The sequence below is a fragment of the Barbus barbus genome (assembly GCF_936440315.1).
Source record: "Barbus barbus genome assembly, chromosome: 14".
In the NCBI taxonomy this organism is placed as follows: Eukaryota; Metazoa; Chordata; class Actinopteri; order Cypriniformes; family Cyprinidae; genus Barbus; species Barbus barbus.
Window position 1 is genome coordinate 31,365,499 of NC_136742.1, and position 21,541 is coordinate 31,387,039.

Here is a 21,541-nt window from a genome sequence, read left to right on the forward strand (position 1 = left end):
CAAAGATGTAGTCAACTAAATGTAATAATGTTTTACATGCAAATATTAACATTTGCACAATTTTTAAACTCAAAATAAATCGAAAGGGGACTGTGTACAGGGGGTCTATAAGGCTCTTCCCTAAGGGCCCCGGGCCCTGGAATGCGATTTCTACTGAGGGGGACCTGCTCTCCTTCAGATTTATAACCTGTTTATCCCGCTTGTATTTGATGTGACTTCTGTGTATTTTCTACACCCCTCCCACCCACCCCATAGCCACCAATGGGGAACGCCAAGAGACTAAAGAGGATGCATCTCACTGTTTTAGGGTGAAGTATGATTGCTGGAAACCACAAGGTGGCGTGAAAAACCAATTTAATATGAATATAGAGGAAACTTAACGGGTCAGTATTTCAAGGTAATATGGTGAACATTTAAACCAGTCATCTGGATTTGACAGCAGTGTTATTTTAATATCTTTGTGATAATATTAAAGCTTTTATTAATATTTTGAATGTTGATTTCATTCAAGTAATTTTGTTTTTGTCATTATTTTGTAATATTACACTTCTTTGAGTAGAAAATAGTGGAAAATAATTAACTTGAATTTGTAATTAAATTAAATTAATTTTTATTCTTATTAACAAAAGCCTATGTTAGGAGACTATTATTATATTTTGTATTGTTGAATTTTTTCATGAATATGAAGCACATGTCCCCTAAAGTTCCCATTCTTGAGTATTTCCACTGAAATTACAGATAAATAAAAAGTAAATATTCACCACACATTCAGTCCCAGCTATGAGGAGCTTCTATAAAATGAAATTATAAATGATGCATTTTGGATTTAGCGCTCAAACGCTTGAGTAAATGAAAATCTAAAGCATCCAATCAAACTAAAAATAAGATTTCAGTGAATGAGAAAAGCCTCTTTAGTGCTTCAACACACACAGAATACAATTAACACGTTCTTGTAAGATGAAAATATAAAACACGTTTTCTTTATTTCCTGTATATAGACATAGACCACTTGAGATTTGGAGAAAAGCACATATGAAGGCTATTTTATGATGATCTCATCAGACAGCTGAATGCAGAGACAGAAAAGTTCTCAATTACAAATAGTAAAAAAACAAAAACATTAGAAATTAAATCCTAAACGATTCTAACGCAGTTACAGAAGTCTGTCAAACACCAACTGTCTGCAAGTGGCTAATAACGGTTTATCTGTACACCAGAAAATTTGTACAAAATAAGAGATCTACCATTCAATAATAGATGGATCATAACAGTACATAATATGTACAATATCAGATGGAGCCATTTAGTAGGGGACGCATACTAAAGGACACTTTGCAGATGTATTTTCTTTCCTGAAATGAAACGGAAAGTGAAATTCACCACAATGAAAGCTTCCAGCTGGAAAAACAATGCAAGTTACGCTATTGACACGGCAGAAAAATCATCTTTCGCAGACTACAGTTTAGATTTCCGCACTACAGCCGAAAGACAAGGAAGGAGTTTAAATTAAAACCCAAGAGAAAGGTCAGGAGAGAAAAATAACGCATTTATCTATTCAAATTTGCACATTCAAATCGGACAGACGAGCTTATACGGGCCGAGAATAAAAACCTGCATCTGAAATCACGGCACGGACGAACGCAGAGAGAGAGCTGCACCGTAGCTCCGACCAGGCCAAACCCAATGGGAGTTCAAACAATGGTTCAGAGGGATTCGTCCTAAACCACACAAGTCAGAGAAAGTCGTTCAAGTTTATCAGGAGAATTTCTCTTTGTGTCAGGCTTCTCCGGGTCCCGTTCTGACCGCATTTCTTGCGAGCGAAATGTCAGACGAAAATACTTTTTTCCTCGCTCTAAAAGGCACTCTATGCATATAAAGGCTTGGTCGATAAACTGGGTAAACAAACCATTCGGTATTGCCTGTTAAAAAGCTTTGACGCTCATCTAAAAACTAATTAACCACCGTAAGGCCGCTCACCATTGTTTGAACAACCAAAATCTCCCTGGACGAACTTATTGCCAAGTATCTGGACAAAAACAGAAGAGTATTAGCGTGACGTGAAATACACACCGAGCCGGTTTCATTTCAGACACAAGAACCACAGAAGAGAGCGAAATCTGAACACGGCTCGCTGCTCTCGGCCTCCGAACAACCTGAGAATCGTTCGCTCGCCCGAATACAAGTGCGGTTCAGCTTAAAGGGATAGGTTACCCAAAAATGATTAATTACTCACCCTCATGTTGTTCCAAACCCGTAAGACCTTCGATCATCTGTTGAACACAAATTAAGATATTTCTGACCCAGCATTGAAAGCAACGCAACTGAAATGTTCCCAGTCACAGAAACATAGTAAGGACATTGATAAAACAGTCCATCTGTGACATCAGTGGCTCCATTTCAATTCTGCGAAGCTTGTGCGCAAAGAAAACTAAAATAACAATATTATTCAACAACTCTTCTCCCCAAGTTACAGTCTTCCGCTATTTGGAGAGGACCACGAAGCATGTGCGTGCTTTCCCCAGAACATAATCAACGTAATCAGAGTTGCTTACGTTCAGGAGGAAATGCGCACATGCTGAACGTAAACAAAGCTGATTACATTCTGGGGAAAGCGCGCATGTGGTAATGCGTCGTGGTAATCTCCGCAATGGCGGAATACGTGATTTGGAGGAGAAGACTTATTTTTGTTTCCTGCGCACAAAGAGTAATCTCTTATCTTAATAAAATTACGGTTGAACCACTGATGTCACATACTATTTTAATGATGTCCGTACTACCTTTCTAGGTCTTGAACTTGGCAGTTGCATTGCTGTCTATGGAGGGTCAGAGAGCTCTCGGATTTCAAAAAATCGGATTTTTAAAAAGTTTTTACGGGTTTGGAACGACATGAGGGTGAGTAATTAATGACAATTTTCATTTTTGGGTGAACTATCCCTTTAACAGAGAGAAACGGACAAACGAAAGTGGAGAAGAGGATGAGTCGGGACTGGACTAGCGTGGATCGAGGGGGTCTGGATGTGGGGATGGGCTCCGGCGCGGTCGGTTCTGGACAGAACGGGTTCATGTGTTTGTGAGTCACACCGGAGCCGTCCTCCGCCGCTGGTCGTCTGTGCTGAACACGGCGGCTGAGACTGGACTGGTCTGGTCTGGGCTGGGTTTCGGGCATCTGTGGTCCTCTAGTGGCCATCCTGGGCACCGATCATGTCCTCGGCGCGCCGGTGCGTCTCCAGGGCCTTCATGGTGCAGGTATCCTGAGGCAGCTCGGACTTGCGTCGCGTCAGGGGACGTTCTTTACGCTGGTCTCTGTGGGGCTGCGCGGAGAGATCAAATAAAACAGTGTGAAATGACATTTGCACAGAATATCCAGTGGGAAAATTAAAAGGTTAGTTCACCCCAAAAATTTGTCAATTACTCACCCTCATGTCGTTCCAAACCTGGAAGACCTTCGTTCATCTTCGGAACACAAATTAAGATATTGTTGATGAACTCCGAGAGCTCTCTGACCCTCCATAGACAACAACACAACTGTAATGCTCCCAGATGTAACGATGTCCTTGCTTCGTTTCTGGACCTGGGAACATTACAGATGTGTTGTTGTCTATGGAGGGTCAGAGAGCTCTCGGAGTTCATCAAAAATACCTTAATTTGATTTCTGAAGTTGAACGAAGGTCTTACGGGTTTGGAACGACATGAGGGTGAGTAATTAATGACAGCATTTTAATTTTTGGGTGAACTATCCCTTTAAACTTTGATATTATTAGGGCTGTCCTCAACTAAAGATTTTTTTGGTTGACTATAGGGCTGCGGCGATAAATCGATGCAGAATCGATTCGTGGAACGATTCTGAGATTTTCCAAACACAATCGTGATTCTCTCTTGAATGGATTCTGAGCTTAGATTTTAACAGCAGATGGCGCTCTACTCTAGTTTTTATCCGCACACTCAAATGCTCATGAAGATTTATAAAAATTCTTAATGATTTTTAAGTATTTTTGAGCAAATAAATGCAGCTTTGGTGAGCAGAAGAGACTTATTTCAAAAACACTTAAAATTACATTTTAACAGTCACATAGAAAACAGCTATAATAATTTCACAATTTTTACTGTATTTTTGATTAAATAAATGCAGCCTTGGTGAGCAGAAGAGACCAATATAAAAAAAAACAACAAAAAAAAAACCAGCTCACTGACCCCAAACCTTCTTTAAAGGGATAGTTCACCCAAAGATGATAATTAGCTGTTTATCTGTTTACCCCCAGTGCATCCAAGATGTAGGTGACTTTGTTTCTTCAGTAGAACACAAATGAAGATTTTTAACTCAAACCGTGCAGCAGATCAAGAGGTAAAAAACTATATAAATGCTGTTCAGTTTCTTGCACAGACCAATCGTTTCGTGTCTTTAGACCTCAATGCATCGTCACGAGCCGCAGGGTTTAATTTGGTTTTGTCTGAGTATGTTTTTTTTTCTCTCAAAGCCGTGAGTCCCATTGACTGCCATTATATGACTGATAGACTGCAACGGTTTGAGTTAAAGACCTTTGTTTGTGTTCTACTGAAGAAACAAAGTCACCTACATCTTGGATGCCCTTGGAGTAAGCAGATAAACAGCAAATTTTCATTTTTGGGTGAACTATCCCTTTAAATGGTAAAACATCTTTTACCTGAGTGGCTTCTTCTTCTACGGTCTTCTTTAGCATCATGACATCCTCAATGATCGGCCCGTCTGTCTCCATGTCCATCAGACTGCTGAGGCTGGTGGAGTCGATGTACATGAGAAACTAAAGCAGAAAAAGTCATTATCAAAACCTCTGAAATACTATTGAATATATGCAACCATTTTAAATAAAGACAAATGCACATTAATAACGTAGCTTCCAATAACAATAGCAGTTAAGCATGTCAGATGCCAAAAAAGAAATTCACACTTGTTTGTAAAAAAAAATTGAAATGCACAACTATTGTAAGTGTATTAATCAACAAACATGGTTTATAAACCGACGGATGAGTCAAAATGATTGACAGCGTTAGAGCTTCTACTGAACCTGGAATATATTCATCTAAATAAATGAGAGAAATGCTATTAAACTGAATGTGCTGGAGCTGATTGACATCTGTGCTGTCTGCAGCTCTGAGTTCTGCCCACACGAGTAATATCAGAGCCGTTTACCTGTGGGTTTGATTTGGCCAGATTCTCGATCTTTATCCACGCCTCCTCGCGCTCTTTCCACTTGGCCTTTTCTCTAATGTTCAGAGAGAAAGGAAGAGTTTAGCCAGACGAGCGCGACTCAAAGTCTGAGTGAGTGTGGGAAAGCGCTTCCTACTTGTTTTTCTCGGCCCTGAACTGCTGTGTGCAGTCGTCAAAAAGCTTCTGATTCATCTCCATAAAGAGCTTCAGAGCGTTATAGATCAGCCCGTGGATCGTCCTGACGACAGGAAGAGGAAGTGACATGTAGATGGACTGAAACGCTTTTAAAGTCAGTAGAAATGTAAAATCATGTACTTATTATGCGAGACCCCGGACCACAAATAATCTTTCCATTGATGCATGGTTTGTTATGATAGAACAATATTTGTCTGAGATACAACTATTTGAAAATCTGGAATCTGAGGGAGCAAAAAAATCTAAATATTGAGAAAATCTCCTTTAAAGTTGTTCAAATGAAGTTCTTAGCAATGCATATTACTAATCAAAAATTAACTTTTGATATATTTACGGTAGGAAATTTACTAAATATCTTCATGGAACATGATCTTAATATCCTAATGATTTTTGTCATAAAAGAGAAATGTATAATTTTGACCCATACAATGTGTTGTTGTCTATTGCTACAAATATATCTGTGCTACTCATGACTGCTGTTGTGCTCCAGGGACACATATAAAAATTTTATTCTTTATAATAACATGCACAATATCAACTATTATAAAATTATGTGCATCTTAATTTTTCATCAAAACGACATTGTAACATTGGCTATATATTTGTTTGGTTGGTTAATGACAAATGGCCAGTAGCACTATTTACTACAACCAGAGTTGACCAATGTGCTTTACAATAACATAACTAAAAACAGCAATAACACAATGAAAAATAAAAAGCTGTAAAACCAAGAGGAAGGGGGAAAAAAACATAAGACAAGGATATAGAGTGCTTCAACCAGAATTAAAAGAATTATCGAACATAGGTTTTTAATTTAGACTTAAAAATATCCAGAGACGAAGCCATTCTAATGAAAGTGGGCAGATCATTCCAGAGTCTTGGAGGCAATTATAGAAAAAGCGCGAGCACTTCCGCCTCGTCTTGGGGATAAACAAGAGTCTCTGGTTAGAAGAGATCTGCTTATATTTTGCTCAATCAATAAATCAGAGATATATGATGGAGACATACCATTTAGTGACTTATAGACAAGAAGTCAAATTTGTAAATCTACTCTGTAACGCACAGGCAGCCAGTGTAAGGATAATATGATTTCCATTTCATTCAGCTTTTATATAATGTGTGTTCTGCTTGTTAAAATATATATATATATATATATATATATATATATATATATACACACACACACACACACATATATAGATAACTGAAAACTGATGTACTGTCTTGATATTGTGCATGTTACTATAAACAACACACAACTATATATATATAGTTTTATATACACACATTGGGCCTCATTCATGAAACATTCGTAAATATAGGAGTAAATTCGGAGTAATTTGCGTGTAAACCAGACCTTCCTGAAAACTCTCCTCCGGATAGATATGTTAATGCATTCCAATCATTAGTAAATAGGCCGCTCGAGCACATTCATTCACAATTAGCATAATCCCCCATTTATAACCGCTACATGCGTGTCTACTTTCTCAGGTTTGGCTACATATTGCTTAAATGCCAAAAAGACTAATTGGCCATATACCTAACAATACATATTTAATTAATGTGTGTCCACCAAAGAGTTTTTAGCCAGCTGAAGAATGTCAGGCTCTCTTCTTCAAACGACCAGCTGCTGGCGCTTGACAACGCTTTCATGGCACAGTGTTTTTCCAGATGAGACGCTTTGGTTGCTATGATTAGGAATATCCACAGCTGTAACAAATTACTAGTATCTCATTTTTAAGAATATTACTGAATATACAAATGCATTTTAACTTCTCTATTGTAGTTCAGTTGTTGTAGAAGTAGGATGATTGGTCGGTGTGGTATTAGTCCCGCCCCTCCTTCACTGATTGGACGGCTGGGTGTAAAGTGACAGAACGTTTCACCCCAAGCTAAACAGTGATCAACTCTCAGCTAAAAGAAAACAAGCAAACAAACTTGTAAAATATTATAATGGCAGTGCATCAAAATTCAGTGTCATCAGTTTGCCAAAAAACACCGAACGTTTTACGCACCATTTACACGTGGAGCAGGTGTACACTTCTTTCGTACAACGAATATTCTGAAAATACGAACACTTCTATGAATCCAAAAATTTACGTCAGAACAGCTCTACGAACGATTTGCACAAAAATGAGTTCTGCTTGTGTTTCATGAATGAGGCCCAATGTAATAAAGCAATAAGCCCCGTGAAGCCGTGGTTTACAGTGAATTTAAAACAGCTAGGCGGCGAAGCACAGTGCCTACAACACACTTAGCGGTTATAAATTCACTGTAAACCACGGCTTCACGGGGCTTATTGCTTTTATAAAACGGTTATTCCATATATGTAGCAAGGTTTCACAAATTAAAACAGAGCAAATAAAATGTAATGATATTAATAAGAACATTATACTCCCGCCAAACAATGTAGTTCCTCAGAAACGGTTCTGGTTGCAACAAAGTGGTTGCCGAGCAACACACAAACGTAAACAAAGGTGTATGTTACTTTGTAATTTACAACAGCTTCGAACTTGGCTCAACCAATCAGAATCAAGGACCGGAACTATCAACACAAATAGATACTTATGTTTGGTTAATGACAATTTTATTTGTTATATTCGGTTCCATTATATAATAATTTGAATAATATATAATATCAATTTAATTTCAAGTCAAGCATCATCATTTAATTTTTCCATTTTCTAAACTGTCTAATCATTACAATTAAACAGGCTGTTTCTGATACAATATTTGTAGGATTTCTATATGTTAATGAGCTTTCTTATGATTGGCTGACCTCTATACACTCCCTGTATGCGTAAAACCCCTCTGACTCACTCCGTTTTGACCAAATTAGTCAATATTCTGGATAAGCGGTGTCTAGCTGAACTTGTGAACAGCGTGACTCACTTGTTCCAGTGGGTTTTGGAGTTTCGGTACAGCGAGGGGAACATGATGGGCAGGATCCTCGCCGCGTTATCGCTGATTAAACTCATGATGTACTCGTTATTCCAGTAGTAGAGAGCTCGCTCCGCAACCTGAGGACGACATGAACATGAACAGAGATTCTCTCAGAGACTACAGCTTGATGAACTCATGTTGCTCTCTGCAGGTGTTTCAGGGTTCAGCAGACCTGGAAATGTGGACTGGAGACGCACTTGGCCAGCTGTCTGAATAGCGGCTCCATCACTTTAAAGAACTCTGAAGGCTCGATGACATCCAGAATCTCTTCCAGCTCGTTCAGAAACATCACCTCCTTTGGACTGTGAGTCTTTGGCCAGTATTTCAGAAGTGCTATCACCACCTAAAACCAAGAAAACACTCCGCATCAACTACACCAGCGGGCCAAAGCTTGGAATAATTACAATTTTAAAGCATTTCTGAAAGAAGTCTCTTCTGCATTTATTTGCTCAAAAATACTTACAAAATTGCTAAATATTATTACAATTTAAAATAGCTCATCTTTTGAGTCAAATTCTTACATTTAATCAGTCAATTAGAATAAGACGACATTTGGGCTGTTACCAAACAAATGATATCAGTATCAATAAAATTCATCTTTGCAATGCAGAGGAATCTGAAGAAGAAGTGTTTATATTTACACACTGTTTAATGCAGAACATGAATGTTATAAATGCATGAATAATATTTTGTTATTTTAAACAAAACATTGAATATTGATATTTACAATTTTTTAAAAAATGAAAAGACACTTTAAATGGGAAATTAAAAGCGTGTAAGTGTAAGAATACTGCTGGGAAGCGTCGCCCAAAAGAACATACATATGCCTTTTCATCAGGAGTACCAGAGAGTAAAGATACTTTGATAAAGCAGTTAGAGAGCAGAAGAGAAAACAGCTTTATGAGAGCAGACAGAGTAGAGGAAGTGACCAGCAGATGGTGCTCAAACCCACCGGCTCAGTAAGTGTGCTGTCCTTCTCCAGAAACTGCACCACACAGTAAGCCAGCTGAAGAACACAAACAACAGTCAATCATCTTCATAATGCACCTCAAGCACAAACCAATGAGCAACTAATTATAATCATTTAAAGCTTAGTTCATGGTTTCATCAAAATTCTCATTAATATAATAAATATAGATGTTTAATTTTTGATTTAGTTTGATTTTCCTGAATGAGAATATAATGTAATTTATGCAGGATTAAAATATGGAATATACATTTACAAATTTTCCACAATTTTCTATAAATTATTTATATAAGTGTCTTTATTTTAGTGCTGTCAAATGATTAATTGCATCCAAAATAAAAGTTTTTGTTTACATAATATATGTGTGTACTGTGTATATTTATTATGTATATATAAATACAAACACATGCATGTATATATTTCAGAGAAATATATTGTTTGTTAAATATATTTGTATAATATAAAATATAAGAATATAAATATAGACATGTATATACATGTAAATATTAAAAATATATATAATCTGTGTGTATTTATACATAAATATACACAGTACACGTACATATATCATGTAAACAAAAACTTTTATTTTGTATGCGATTAATCGTGATTAACTGTTTGACAACACTAATTTATATTTATTTTCTATAATAAAAATGTATTTTAATTGCAAAATTATAAAAATAATGTCCTAATTTAAAAAATAAATTCTTAATGATCTTAAAAGTATAAATATATATACTTATATATATGCTTAATTAGAATGAAACAAATACGGTGTAATACGTTAAAAAGAAAATGAGCTCATGAATCAATATAAACTCCAGATCTTACCTGTGGGTGATAAACACTGAGGGACTTGACTTTATGCAAAGGTAACAAAACTTTTAAAAGGAAGATTTTGTGCTCTTCTTTCAGTGGTAAGGCAAAGCCGTTAATGATGCTGGTGTTAAAGAGAGAAAACAAGACGTGAATCCCGCTGAAACAGTGAATAATTACAAATACTTCATGAACGAGGCTTCGGACACACACTAGAACAAAGACATCAGATCAAGAAGACCATATAACACTGTAAACTAGTGCGTTATAAAACAATGAATCACACCAATAATATCATTATCATACATCATATCATTATTATAGTATAGTATTACAGTGATTCGTCACAAATTAATCTGTTCGCATATTGCTTGGGTTTGAGAGCAGAAATATATTTTATTAAGAAAACATGTTTCATACCTTCCTAATATTTCCAGTAGTTCAGCTATTCCGTTATGATGCTCTGTTTCATAGATGAACCTGTATGGAGATAAAACACATATTGCATATCAGTTTATAAACGATATATAGCAGATATTATATAATCAATCAATAAAATCATACTATAACATCAATTGATCTGGAGTTCCCAAAATCCTTCATATCTAACCAAAAACCTAAATTGATGGAGGGCTGTGGGACAAAAATAAATGTTATTAAAATTAATTAAAAAAATAATAAAATAAAACAAACGTTTTGAAATAAAAAAAAATATTTTTAACATTATATTGTTATAATTTTAAATCCTTTTATTGTTTTTACATTTCAATGTAAAATAAAAAGGTTAAATGAAAAATATAAATTAGCAATGAAGATATGCTTCAAGGGCATGTTTGTTTTCCTATTTCAACTTTGACCGATATTAAATGTGACCCTGGAGCACAAAACCAGTCAGAAGGGTCAATTTTGTGAAATTGGGATTTATACATCATCTGAAATCTGAATAAATAATCTTTCCATTGATGTATGGTTTGTTATGATAGGACAATATTTGAAAATCTGGAATCTGAGGGAGCAAAACAATCTAAATATTGAGAAAATCTCCTTTAAAGTTGTTCAAATGAAGTTCAAATATATTGTTCAAATATACCTGTGTTACTGATGACTGCGTTTGTGCTGCAGGGTCATATGTGCAGTTTCACTTAGAAATGTCATGTTATGAAAGTAGTGTAGGGCTGGGCGATTTTTCCGATTAATTTGAAAGTAATGTTTTGCCACGATTGTATTTTTTTGAGGAATCGTGATTTTGAATAGAAACATAACCAAACGCTAGAATTAGACACTTTGACAATATACCAGTGATAACAGTAAAGAGAAAAGAGATTAAGAATACAATTTTGTGTTGATAAAGATGCGTCATTCAAGAAGATGGGAGTGAACTTCTTTTAACTTGAGCGCTGTGTTTTTATAACGCGAGCGCAACAGTCAAAAACATCCATGTTAACATAGAAAAACAATGGAAAAGCAGCTCAATCAAATAAAAAGCTGTGCAGAACTACTACTGTGTCTGATATTTGATGTTTGCATCATGGAGACAGACTGAAAGATGCGGTTCATTGTTTTTACAGAACATTTATAGTTAATAATAGTCTACTGCTGTTATACCTTCAGTCATTTTGAATTACCTTGACTTTTCAGATTTCTTCTAAAGTTAAAATTTTCCTAGTATAATGTATGAATATATTAATATGTATAAGACGAGTTTGTACAAGATGTAGTTGTAGTTCATGCATCTTTTCTGCAAAGATATTTAAGTGATCTGCTTAACATTTACATCATGTGTGCTGCACTTGGAATATCATTTTCTTTAACTAGAGGGTTAATAAAGAAAAAGTTACTTGAATCATGTTGTAGTTACATTTTCAAGTTCAAGAATCGGTCAAACGTTTCGAAAAGAATAGAAATTAGAATTTTTTGCCATATTGCCCAGTTGCATGCATTGCAAGTCCTGGGTCATATTTTGCAGTCTCACCTATAGAAAATGTTATTAATCTGTTTCCTGATGTACGCTCTGAGACCCAGGAACTTCCCATAGATGCGGTGCAGAGTCGTCTTCAGAAAGTCCCGCTCTCGAGGATCTTCACTGTCGAACAGATCCAGGAGCTGCAATCAGATCAGATCAGACATCCCTTAATAAGGCTTATCGGATGTGAACGGATCCATTTTTTAGCACAGAAGTCTTTGGTAATCATGCAAACAACGCAAAAATAACATCTGTGTTTTCTGTGGACATGACTATTATTGAGGTTAATGAATTAAGGGTATAATAAAGAACTTGTTTATATCACACAAACACATTAAAATAAATCAAACTGAAAACATATTAATGCAGGGAACTAACAAACATTTATTAGGTACAGTATATTAAATAAAACTGCAACGTGCACATGGTATCTGGAGTCCTACGTGTGCAATTTGCCATTTTAATGCTAATGATTAACAGATTTAAATGATTTATTCAATGCCAAGTGATTCTGAAGCAAACAAATTAACCTTATTTCAACACACCTGCATCACAAACTTTTGGTCGATGTATTTCTTGGCTATATTTGGTTGAAAGTCTGGTGACTCTAAAAACCGCAGGAAGAATTCATAGACGAGCTGTGGGAAGAAAAATATGTATCTGAAAGATGCATTTCAAACTATAAAACATGCATTTATAAGTAAATTAGCAGTCGTTTAGTGGACACTTATTCAAAGAGCTTTACAGCACACTTCTTAAAGGGAAATTATATTGTATCAATAATAATAATGAATATTACTCCTCCTACTACTACTACTAATAATAATAATTTCATTATAATTAAGCACATAAAAAAAATACATCCACATAAGTGCACACATTTTTCTCATTTATAGGATTTTTACTGTACTGCAGTGAAAACAATATTGTAATAGAATTATTTTGTTAATAAGTAATAGACTGTACAACATATAATAGTATTATATACATATATACAGCATTCAAATTTGGGCTTGGTGAGATTTTTTCAATGTTTCTGAAATAAGTCTCTCCTGTTCACCAAGGCTGCATTTATTTGATCAAAAATACAGTAAAAATTGTGAAATATTATTAGAATGTAAAACAGCTGTTTTCTGTGTGAATATGTGTTGAACTGTAATTTATTTCTGTGAGCAAAGCTGTATTTTCAGCATCATTACTCCAGTATCTTTCAGAAATCATTCTAATATACTGATTTACTGCTCAACAAACATTTCTGATTATTATCAATGTTGAAAACAGTTGTGCTGCACAATATTTTTGTGGAAACCTTGATGCATTTTATTTTTCAGGATTCACAGATTAATAGAAAGTTCAAAAGAACAGCATTTATTTGAAATAGAAATCTTTTGTAACATTATAAAGGACTTTACTGCCACTTTTGATCAACTGAATGCATCCTTGATGGATAAAAGTATTAATGTCATATAAATGTGCAGGTGTTCACCTGCAGGTGAGGCCAGGCCGCTTCTAGCGTGGGTTCATCCTCCTCTGGGTCGAACTCTGCACCGGTTGGGTTGGATGATGGCGGTAACGTCCTAAACATGTTGACTGCAAACTGAAACAAATAAACCACATAAACCTTCAACTGTACTGAAGAAAAGTGTGTATATTAGATACATATCTGATTACTGGGAACAGACTAAAGTCTTAATCAATGAACCGTCCATTCAGCTCGCTGGTTAATAAAACGTGGCAGAACATGCACAAATTAATCAGAAGGCTTTAATCCTCCCGATCGCAGCACTTTGAAGTTCCTGGCTTTAATCATCAAAGTGTGTGTGTGTGTGTTTAAGGGAAATGTGCTTGAGAACATATTATCATGCTTATTTCACAAGTCCATTTGCACTTCGATAGGCCGCGGCTTAACATCAGCTGTGGGCTCTAATAAATATCAAAGAGCGCTGAATAACTGCAGCTGGCAGAAGCACCGAGGCCAAGCGCAGGTCAATCAACGCTCTGCTGCTAAACGCAAAGCTGTCGGACAAAAACCGCCTCTTAAAAGGACGGCGAAACCACAGATATGATTCAGAGGAGCCCAAACGCTCAACACAACCTTGTATGGCCGAGCGATGCGCTATCAGCGGGTTATATAGTTCATATCCACTTTATAGAAGAAAAGAAAAAGCATTGACTTCTCCAGTCCAAAATGTGCATTTTTTTTTTGCTTCTTCACAGGAACAGATTTGGAAAAATTTAGGATCAGTGTCTCAGCAATGGATGCTCTGCAGTGAATGGGTGCCGTCAGAATGAGAGTCCAAACAGCTGATAAAAACATCACAATAATCCACACCACTCCAGTCCATCAGTTAACATCTGGAGAAGTTATTACTATGAAGTATGTTATTACAAACATACCTGTGTTACTCATGACTGCGTTTGTGCTGCAGGGTCACATATATGGTGTTTGTGTGTACTCACCATGTGCACCACCTCAGGATAGATGGGCTCGGTGATGACGTTCCTGTTGTGAGTGATGTACTCCACCATCTCGCTGAGCGCCGCCCGCTTCACCTCCTTCCATTTCAGATCGCTCAAGGGGTCAGAGATGAAGTCGAAGAGAACGCAGCACTGACGCAGCTTCTGCACGAATAACTTCTCCTGCTCGGCGGGAGGAACATCTACAGCAGCAGAGAGGAGAGTTCATGCATTAAATGCAACACTGACATCTACTCACCGGAAGGAAAAACATATTTGATGCATGCATTTTTAAGTTCTGTAAATGATCAAAACTTTGCCATTTTGATCAAGTAAGCGTCAGAATAACTGTAGTCATATTTCCAGATGAACTCTTTCTGGACTGAAGCAGCTCAGCTTTGCTTGATTCTCCATCAATCATTTTCTAGAAAAATCAGTGCGTCTCAAATCTGATCTTCAGGATCTTTTGAGGAGCGTTCGTTTCCAGAAGCTTTACTTTCTCTGTTCCTCAGCGGAGGAATGATCTTCATCTCACATCTTCTGAGGAGCGTCTATTTCTTCATCTCTCAATCAGCATCGCATTATATACAATCTCATCTTACGGAGACATATTACTGGAGATATAGAGTGAACAATGATATTTAGATCATTTTATGTCTGTATCTGTTATAAAGATCTCACTGATTTACATCATTATAAATTTCATTAAAGAATTTCATCATATAAATATCAGCATCTGTACCAAACTGCATATTTTTGCTCAGTTTGAGCCTCTGAATAAAACAGCTGTTTTTCCTCCACATTCTCACTATATCAGCCATAAATGTGTCAAATATTATACTCAAACACATACACATTGTTTTTCGATTTTTGTAATATTTTGTGTAAAAGCTCAATAAACTTCAATTTTTTTTAAAGAATCAGACTATTATTTCATATGTCAGGCTTTACAGGGTTAAAGTGATGTTGCAGCTGCAGGGTTTTTCCTGTATTATTGACGTCAGACAAACTTGCAGTATATTTTGGGCTTCCATGAACGTTTAGATCACATGGTTTCCTTTAAAGCTGCACATGACCGGCGAGGTTTAAAAGCGTTGTTTTATTTTAGCACAGAGATGGACGGAGGAGTAGGCGGCTCTTCGGTGTTGTCTGGGATGCATCAATGTTTTCACCATAAATGTGATGCTATTATGTTTTTAGCCACTTCTGATGCTTTTACAGCCCTAAACGTAATGCGGATCATTAGAGTCGTTAGGTGCATAACAAGACTTCGATGATCTGAGCCAGTATAAAAGTGTTTGTTTTCTTCACTGCTCTGGTCCTGATACTGAAGCATGATCTGTAAAGGTCACGGCTGTGAGAAACTCGCCTCACGCTTCCCTTTATGCACATGGGAGTGGTGATTGTGGTTTAACATGTGAAAACAGCCGTGCAATAACACTTTCATTTGAAGCACAGACGTCAGCGTCAACAACTAATGCATTTGACCAGAACGGATTTGGTGAAGCTCAATTTATAAACGGCTCAATTTAAATCAAAACTAGACTATTCAATCTTCAGTTCACTGACGAAAGCATGCACACAACCCTCCTCAGTACTTCATGTTCTGCATGCACTTTGTGCATGGTATGCAAATATTCTGCGTGCATTAAATAATGCATCCCATAATGCAATGCAATCGGCTTGATCTTATTTTTCCAGGGTGATAAATTAAACAAAAGTCACATCAACTGTGATTCTGACAACTTTATTCGTTTTAATAACCATACTTATCTGAGGTAATTATTGAATTAAATGTGAATGCATCATGTCTTTTAAAGCAACCCAAAGTTCATAAAAATATTATCCAACTATTCAGGTAATACTACTATGTTTAAAAACATTAGGCTGTGTGGAGAATATAATTAACTTATTTGAAATACTTCTGCTTAATGTTACACTGTTAGATATGCAAAAGAAATCTCTCCTATCTCTTGCTCTGGCTACTGTGTATAGACCGCCAGGGCCATATACAGATTTCCTAAAAGAATTTGCAGATTTCCTCTCAGATCTATTAGTTAATGTTGATAAAGCGCTAATCGTCGGAGATTTTAACATTCACGTTGATAATACAAATGATGCGTTAGGACTTGCGTTTACTGACCTAATAAACTCTTTTGGAGTCAAGCAAAACGTCACCGGGCCCACTCATCGTTTTAATCATACGCTAGATTTAATTATATCGCATGGACTTGATCTTACCGATATAGATATCGTACCTCAAAGTGATGATGTTACTGATCATTTCCTTGTATCGTGCATGCTGCGTATTACTGATATTAATTATATGGCTCCGCGTTATCGTCCGGGCAGAACTATTGTTCCAGCCACCAAAGACAGATTCACAAATAACCTGCCTGATTTATCTCAACTGCTCTGTGTACCCATAAATACGCATGAACTAGAAGAAATAACTAGCAACATGGGCACTATCTTCTCTAATACATTAGAAGCTGTTGCCCCCCTCAAATTGAAAAAGGTTAGAGAAAAACATACTGCGCCATGGTACAACAGTTATACCCATTCTCTCAAGAAGGAAACTCGTATTCTTGAGCGCAAATGGAGAAAAACTAACTTGGAAGTGTTTAGAATTGCGTGGAAAAACAGTATGCCCAGCAATAGACAGGCTCTAAAAGCTGCCAGGGTAGAGCATATCCACAAAATCATAGATAATAACCAAAACAATCCAAGGTTCTTATTTAGCACAGTGGCTAGATTAACAAATAAACAGACGCCACCCGATCTAAACATTCCCTCACAGTTTAATAGTAATGACTTTATGAATTTCTTTACTGATAAAATAGATAACATCAGAAATACAATATCAAATGTAGATTCTACTGCGTCTAGTATTTCAGCTTCATTCATCACCCAAAGAAAAACTGCAGTGCTTTATAACTATAGGACAGGAAGAGCTAAATAAACTTATCAGTGCATCTAAACCAACAACGTGTTTATTAGATCCTGTACCCACTAAACTACTGAAAGAGTTGTTACCTGTAGCAGAAGAACCGCTTCTCAATATTATTAACTCATCGTTATCTTTATGGCTGAATGGCGACATACCAGACAGCGTACTACATCTGCCTAATTACCAGCTGATCAGAGCAGATCGGGACGTGGAATCAACGGGGAAATCGCGCAGCGGCTGGGCGTGCTTTTACATCAATGAGAGGTGGTGTACAGATGTAACTGTGTTAAAGAAGATGTGCTGCTCAGATCTAGAAACGCTCTTCATTGACTGCAAGCCGTTCTATTCGCCGCGGGAGTTCTGCTCGTTCATTCTCATGAGTGTTTACATTCCACCGCAAGCGCACGTGAGCACAGCTCTACAGAAACTCGCTGATCTGATCACAGAGAGTGAGCAACAACACCCAGACTCTGTTTTAATCATTCTCGGGGACTTTAATAAAGCAAATCTCTCCCGTGAACTGCCAAAATACAGACAGCACATCACATGTCCCACCAGAGACAGTAATATATTGGATCACTGTTACACAACAATAAAGGACGCATATCACTCGGTTCCACGAGCAGCTTTAGGACTCTCTGATCACTGTTTGGTTCATCTTATTCCATCCTACAGGCAGAAACTTAAATCTGCAAAACCTGTATTAAGATCTGTTAAAAGATGGACTAACGAAACAGAGCGGGATTTACAAGCCTGTTTCTCTCTCACTGATTGGTCTGTTTTTGAAGCTGCGGCAAATGATCTGGACGAGCTCACAGAGACTGTAACATCTTATATCAGTTTCTGTGAGGACATGTGCATTCCTAACAGGACTCATCTAATCTACAACAATGACAAACCATGGTTCACTGCAAAACTCAGACAGCTCCGTCAGGCCAAAGAAGATGCTCACAGAAAGGGGGATAAAGTCTTGTACAAACAGGCCAAATACACACTGGAAAAGGAGATCAGAGCGGCAAAGAGGAATTATTCTGACAAGCTCAGGAACAAATTCTCTTCCAGTGATCCTGCTTCAGTGTGGAGAGGAATGAAGGATATCACCAGCTACAAGACACCATCCCCCAGCACTCTGGAGAATCAACACCTGGCAGACGACTTAAACAAGTTTTATTGTCATTTTGAAAAATCACCCCACACCCGCCCTGATCACCTCTTCACACAACCATTCACACCTCCAGCAACCCTCCTCTCCCCCACACCTACGATTCAGATCAGTGAAGAAGATGTGTGCCAGGTCTTCAGGAAGAACAAAAGAAGGAAAGCACCTGGTCCAGACGGTGTGTCACCAGCTTGCCTGAAAACCTGTGCTGACCAGCTAGCCCCCATCTTCACACAGATCTTCAACAGATCACTGGAGCTGTGTGAAGTCCCCTCATGCTTAAAGCGCTCCACCATCATCCCCGTCCCAAAGAAACCAAAAATTACTGGACTTAATGACTATAGACCCGTGGCTCTAACGTCTGTAGCCATGAAATCATTTGAAAGACTGGTTTTGGCTTATCTGAAGGACATCACTGGACCCCCTGCAGTTTGCCTACAGAGCAAACAGGTCTGTGGATGATGCAGTCAACATGGGACTGCACTTCATCCTGCAGCATCTGGACAGATCAGGGACTTATGTGAGGATCCTGTTTGTGGACTTCAGCTCCGCTTTTAACACCATCATCATGGAAACCTTTCAAAATAAACTAATCCGGCTCTTCGTCCCCACCTCTGTCTGTCAGTGGATCAACAGCTTCCTGACAGACAGACAGCAGTTAGTAAAGCTTGGCAAATTCACATCCAGCACTCGTACCATCAGCACTGGAGCTCCTCAGGGCTGCGTACTCTCCCCACTGCTCTTCTCCCTCTACACCAACGACTGCACATCTAAAGACCCCTCTGTCAAGCTCCTGAAGTTTGCAGACGTGGCCTAATGGATAGAGAGTTGGACTTGTAACCCAAAGGTTGTGGGTTCGAGACTCAGGTCCAGCAGGGATTGTAGGTGGGGGAGTGAATAACCAACACTCTCTTCACCCTCAATACCACGACTGAGGTGAGACCCTTGAGCAAAGGCACCGAACCCCCCCACTGCTCGCCGGGCGCCGCAGCATTGGCGGACCACTGGTTTAGATCCTACCTGTCCGATCGCTACCACTTTGTTCATTTAAATGGGGAGTCATCTCAATTATCACCAGTAAAGTATGGAGTACCACAAGGATCTGTCCTAGGTCCTCTGCTATTTTCAATATACATGTTGCCTCGTGGTAATATTATTAAACTAATACGGGATTAGTTTTCATTGTTATGCTGATGATACTCAACTATATATCTCAACAAGACCAGATGAAACTTCTAAACTATCTAAGCTAATAGATTGTGTAAAAAATTTAAAAGATTGGATGACCAATAATTTCCTCCTATTAAATTCAGATAAGACAGAGATATTACTTATTGGACCAAAAAACAGTACACAGAATCTCTTGGATTACAATCTACAACTAGACGGATACACGGTCACATCCTCTAAAGTCAAAAATCTGGGTGTTATATTAGACAGTAACTTGTCCTTTGAAAATCATATTTCCAAAGTTACAAAAACAGCATTCTTCCATCTTAGAAACATTGCCAAGCTTCGAAACATGCTACCTGTTTCTGATGCAGAAAAGCTAGTTCATGCATTTATGAGCTCTAGACTGGACTATTGTAATGCACTGCTAGCTGCTTGTCCTGCATCTTCAATAAACAAGCTACAGATAGTCCAAAATGCAGCGGCTAGAGTTCTTACCAGGTCAAGAAAATATGATCATATTGCCCCAATTTTACAGTCTCTGCACTGGGTACCTATTCAGTTCCGTATCATTTACAAAATATTATTACTTGCCTAAAAGGCCCTAAATGGTTTAGCTCCTGCGTACCTAACTTGTCTTCTACCACGCTACAATCCAACCCCATCCCTAAGGTCGCAAAACTCTGGACTTTTGGTAGTACCTAGGATAGCAAAGTCCACTAAAGGAGGTAGAGCTTTTTCACATTTGGCTCCCAAACTCTGGAATAGCCTTCCTGATAACATTCGGGGTTCAGACACAGTCTCTATGTTTAAATCTAGATTAAAGACACATCTCTTTAGCCAAGCATTCACATAATGCATCTTATAATCTTGTACTGCAGTTATATCTGATCAAATGTACATTATTATTATTCTTTAGCTTGGGTTGAACAAATAATTTTTGCTTAGATGGAACAGCAGCTACTCTAATTATGTCTCTATTTGTTTCTCTGTTGATTAACATCCCGTGGTAATTAGGAATGACAGAAGCTTCAGTCTGGATCCAACCCTTAAATGATCTGAGATGACCGAACACCTGAGAAAAGATGATGCCAACCCCTCAGAGGACCTCAGAGGATGCCAACGCTCAGACAACATACAGAATTACCAAATATTGCCATAAGTTAAATATATTAAGGTTCTGCAATATATAAATATACTGTGGAAACTTAATTTCCTGTAGAGCTGCTTTGCAACGATTTGTATCGTAAAAAGAGCTATACAAATAAACTTGAACTTAATATCTAGTGTAGTGAAATAATATGCATTGATCAATGTTTCTAGATGTCCATTATCACACTACATGCAAGTTGCATCCAGTTATCTAGGAAATTAAGTGGTTATTTTTCCTTGGTGTTATTTTAAACAAACGTTTTGCAGTCTGATTGAATAAGTAAAAATAAGGGCTGTAAATAAATACACTATTGTAAATTTGGAATAATTAACATTTTTAAATGTAAGGCTCCTCTGCTCACCAGTGCTGCATTGGCTACATCAAAAAAAAAAAAAAAAAAAAGTGGAAAATGTTAATTATTATTGCAATTTAAAATATTTATGTGAATAATTTATGTCTGTGATCAAATCTGAATTTTCAGCAGCATCATTACTCCTTTACTGTCACTTTTGATCAGTTTAACACATCCTTGATGAGCAACAGTGTTAATTTGTTTGTTTTTAATCACCTCAAACTTTTG

At 37.4% G+C, this 21,541-nt stretch overlaps 1 protein-coding gene across 5 annotated transcripts in view; it reads right to left on the minus strand.

The window, feature by feature from the left end:
- Positions 1 to 892: 892 nt before the first annotated feature.
- The window catches only part of LOC306880544 (serine/threonine-protein phosphatase 2A 56 kDa regulatory subunit gamma isoform-like), a 28,831-nt gene continuing 8,182 nt past the window's right edge, over positions 893 to 21,541 (minus strand). For 2 of the 5 annotated variants that reach the window (XM_079434140.1, XM_079434142.1), the window contains 13 exons: positions 14,533 to 14,732; positions 13,559 to 13,669; positions 12,618 to 12,710; positions 12,082 to 12,212; positions 10,530 to 10,589; positions 10,125 to 10,233; positions 9,276 to 9,329; positions 8,496 to 8,666; positions 8,273 to 8,400; positions 5,322 to 5,423; positions 5,168 to 5,240; positions 4,662 to 4,778; positions 893 to 3,311 (listed from right to left, as the gene is read on the minus strand). In XM_079434140.1, coding sequence (XP_079290266.1) covers positions 3,177 to 3,311; positions 4,662 to 4,778; positions 5,168 to 5,240; positions 5,322 to 5,423; positions 8,273 to 8,400; positions 8,496 to 8,666; positions 9,276 to 9,329; positions 10,125 to 10,233; positions 10,530 to 10,589; positions 12,082 to 12,212; positions 12,618 to 12,710; positions 13,559 to 13,669; positions 14,533 to 14,732 — 1,484 coding nt within the window. In that variant the 3' untranslated portion in view covers positions 893 to 3,176. Of the gene's footprint in view, positions 3,312 to 4,661; positions 4,779 to 5,167; positions 5,241 to 5,321; positions 5,424 to 8,272; positions 8,401 to 8,495; positions 8,667 to 9,275; positions 9,330 to 10,124; positions 10,270 to 10,529; positions 10,590 to 12,081; positions 12,213 to 12,617; positions 12,711 to 13,558; positions 13,670 to 14,532; positions 14,733 to 21,541 lie in introns of all 5 variants that reach the window. The other 3 variants (XM_079434139.1, XM_079434141.1, XR_013785080.1) reach the window with 2 other exon arrangements.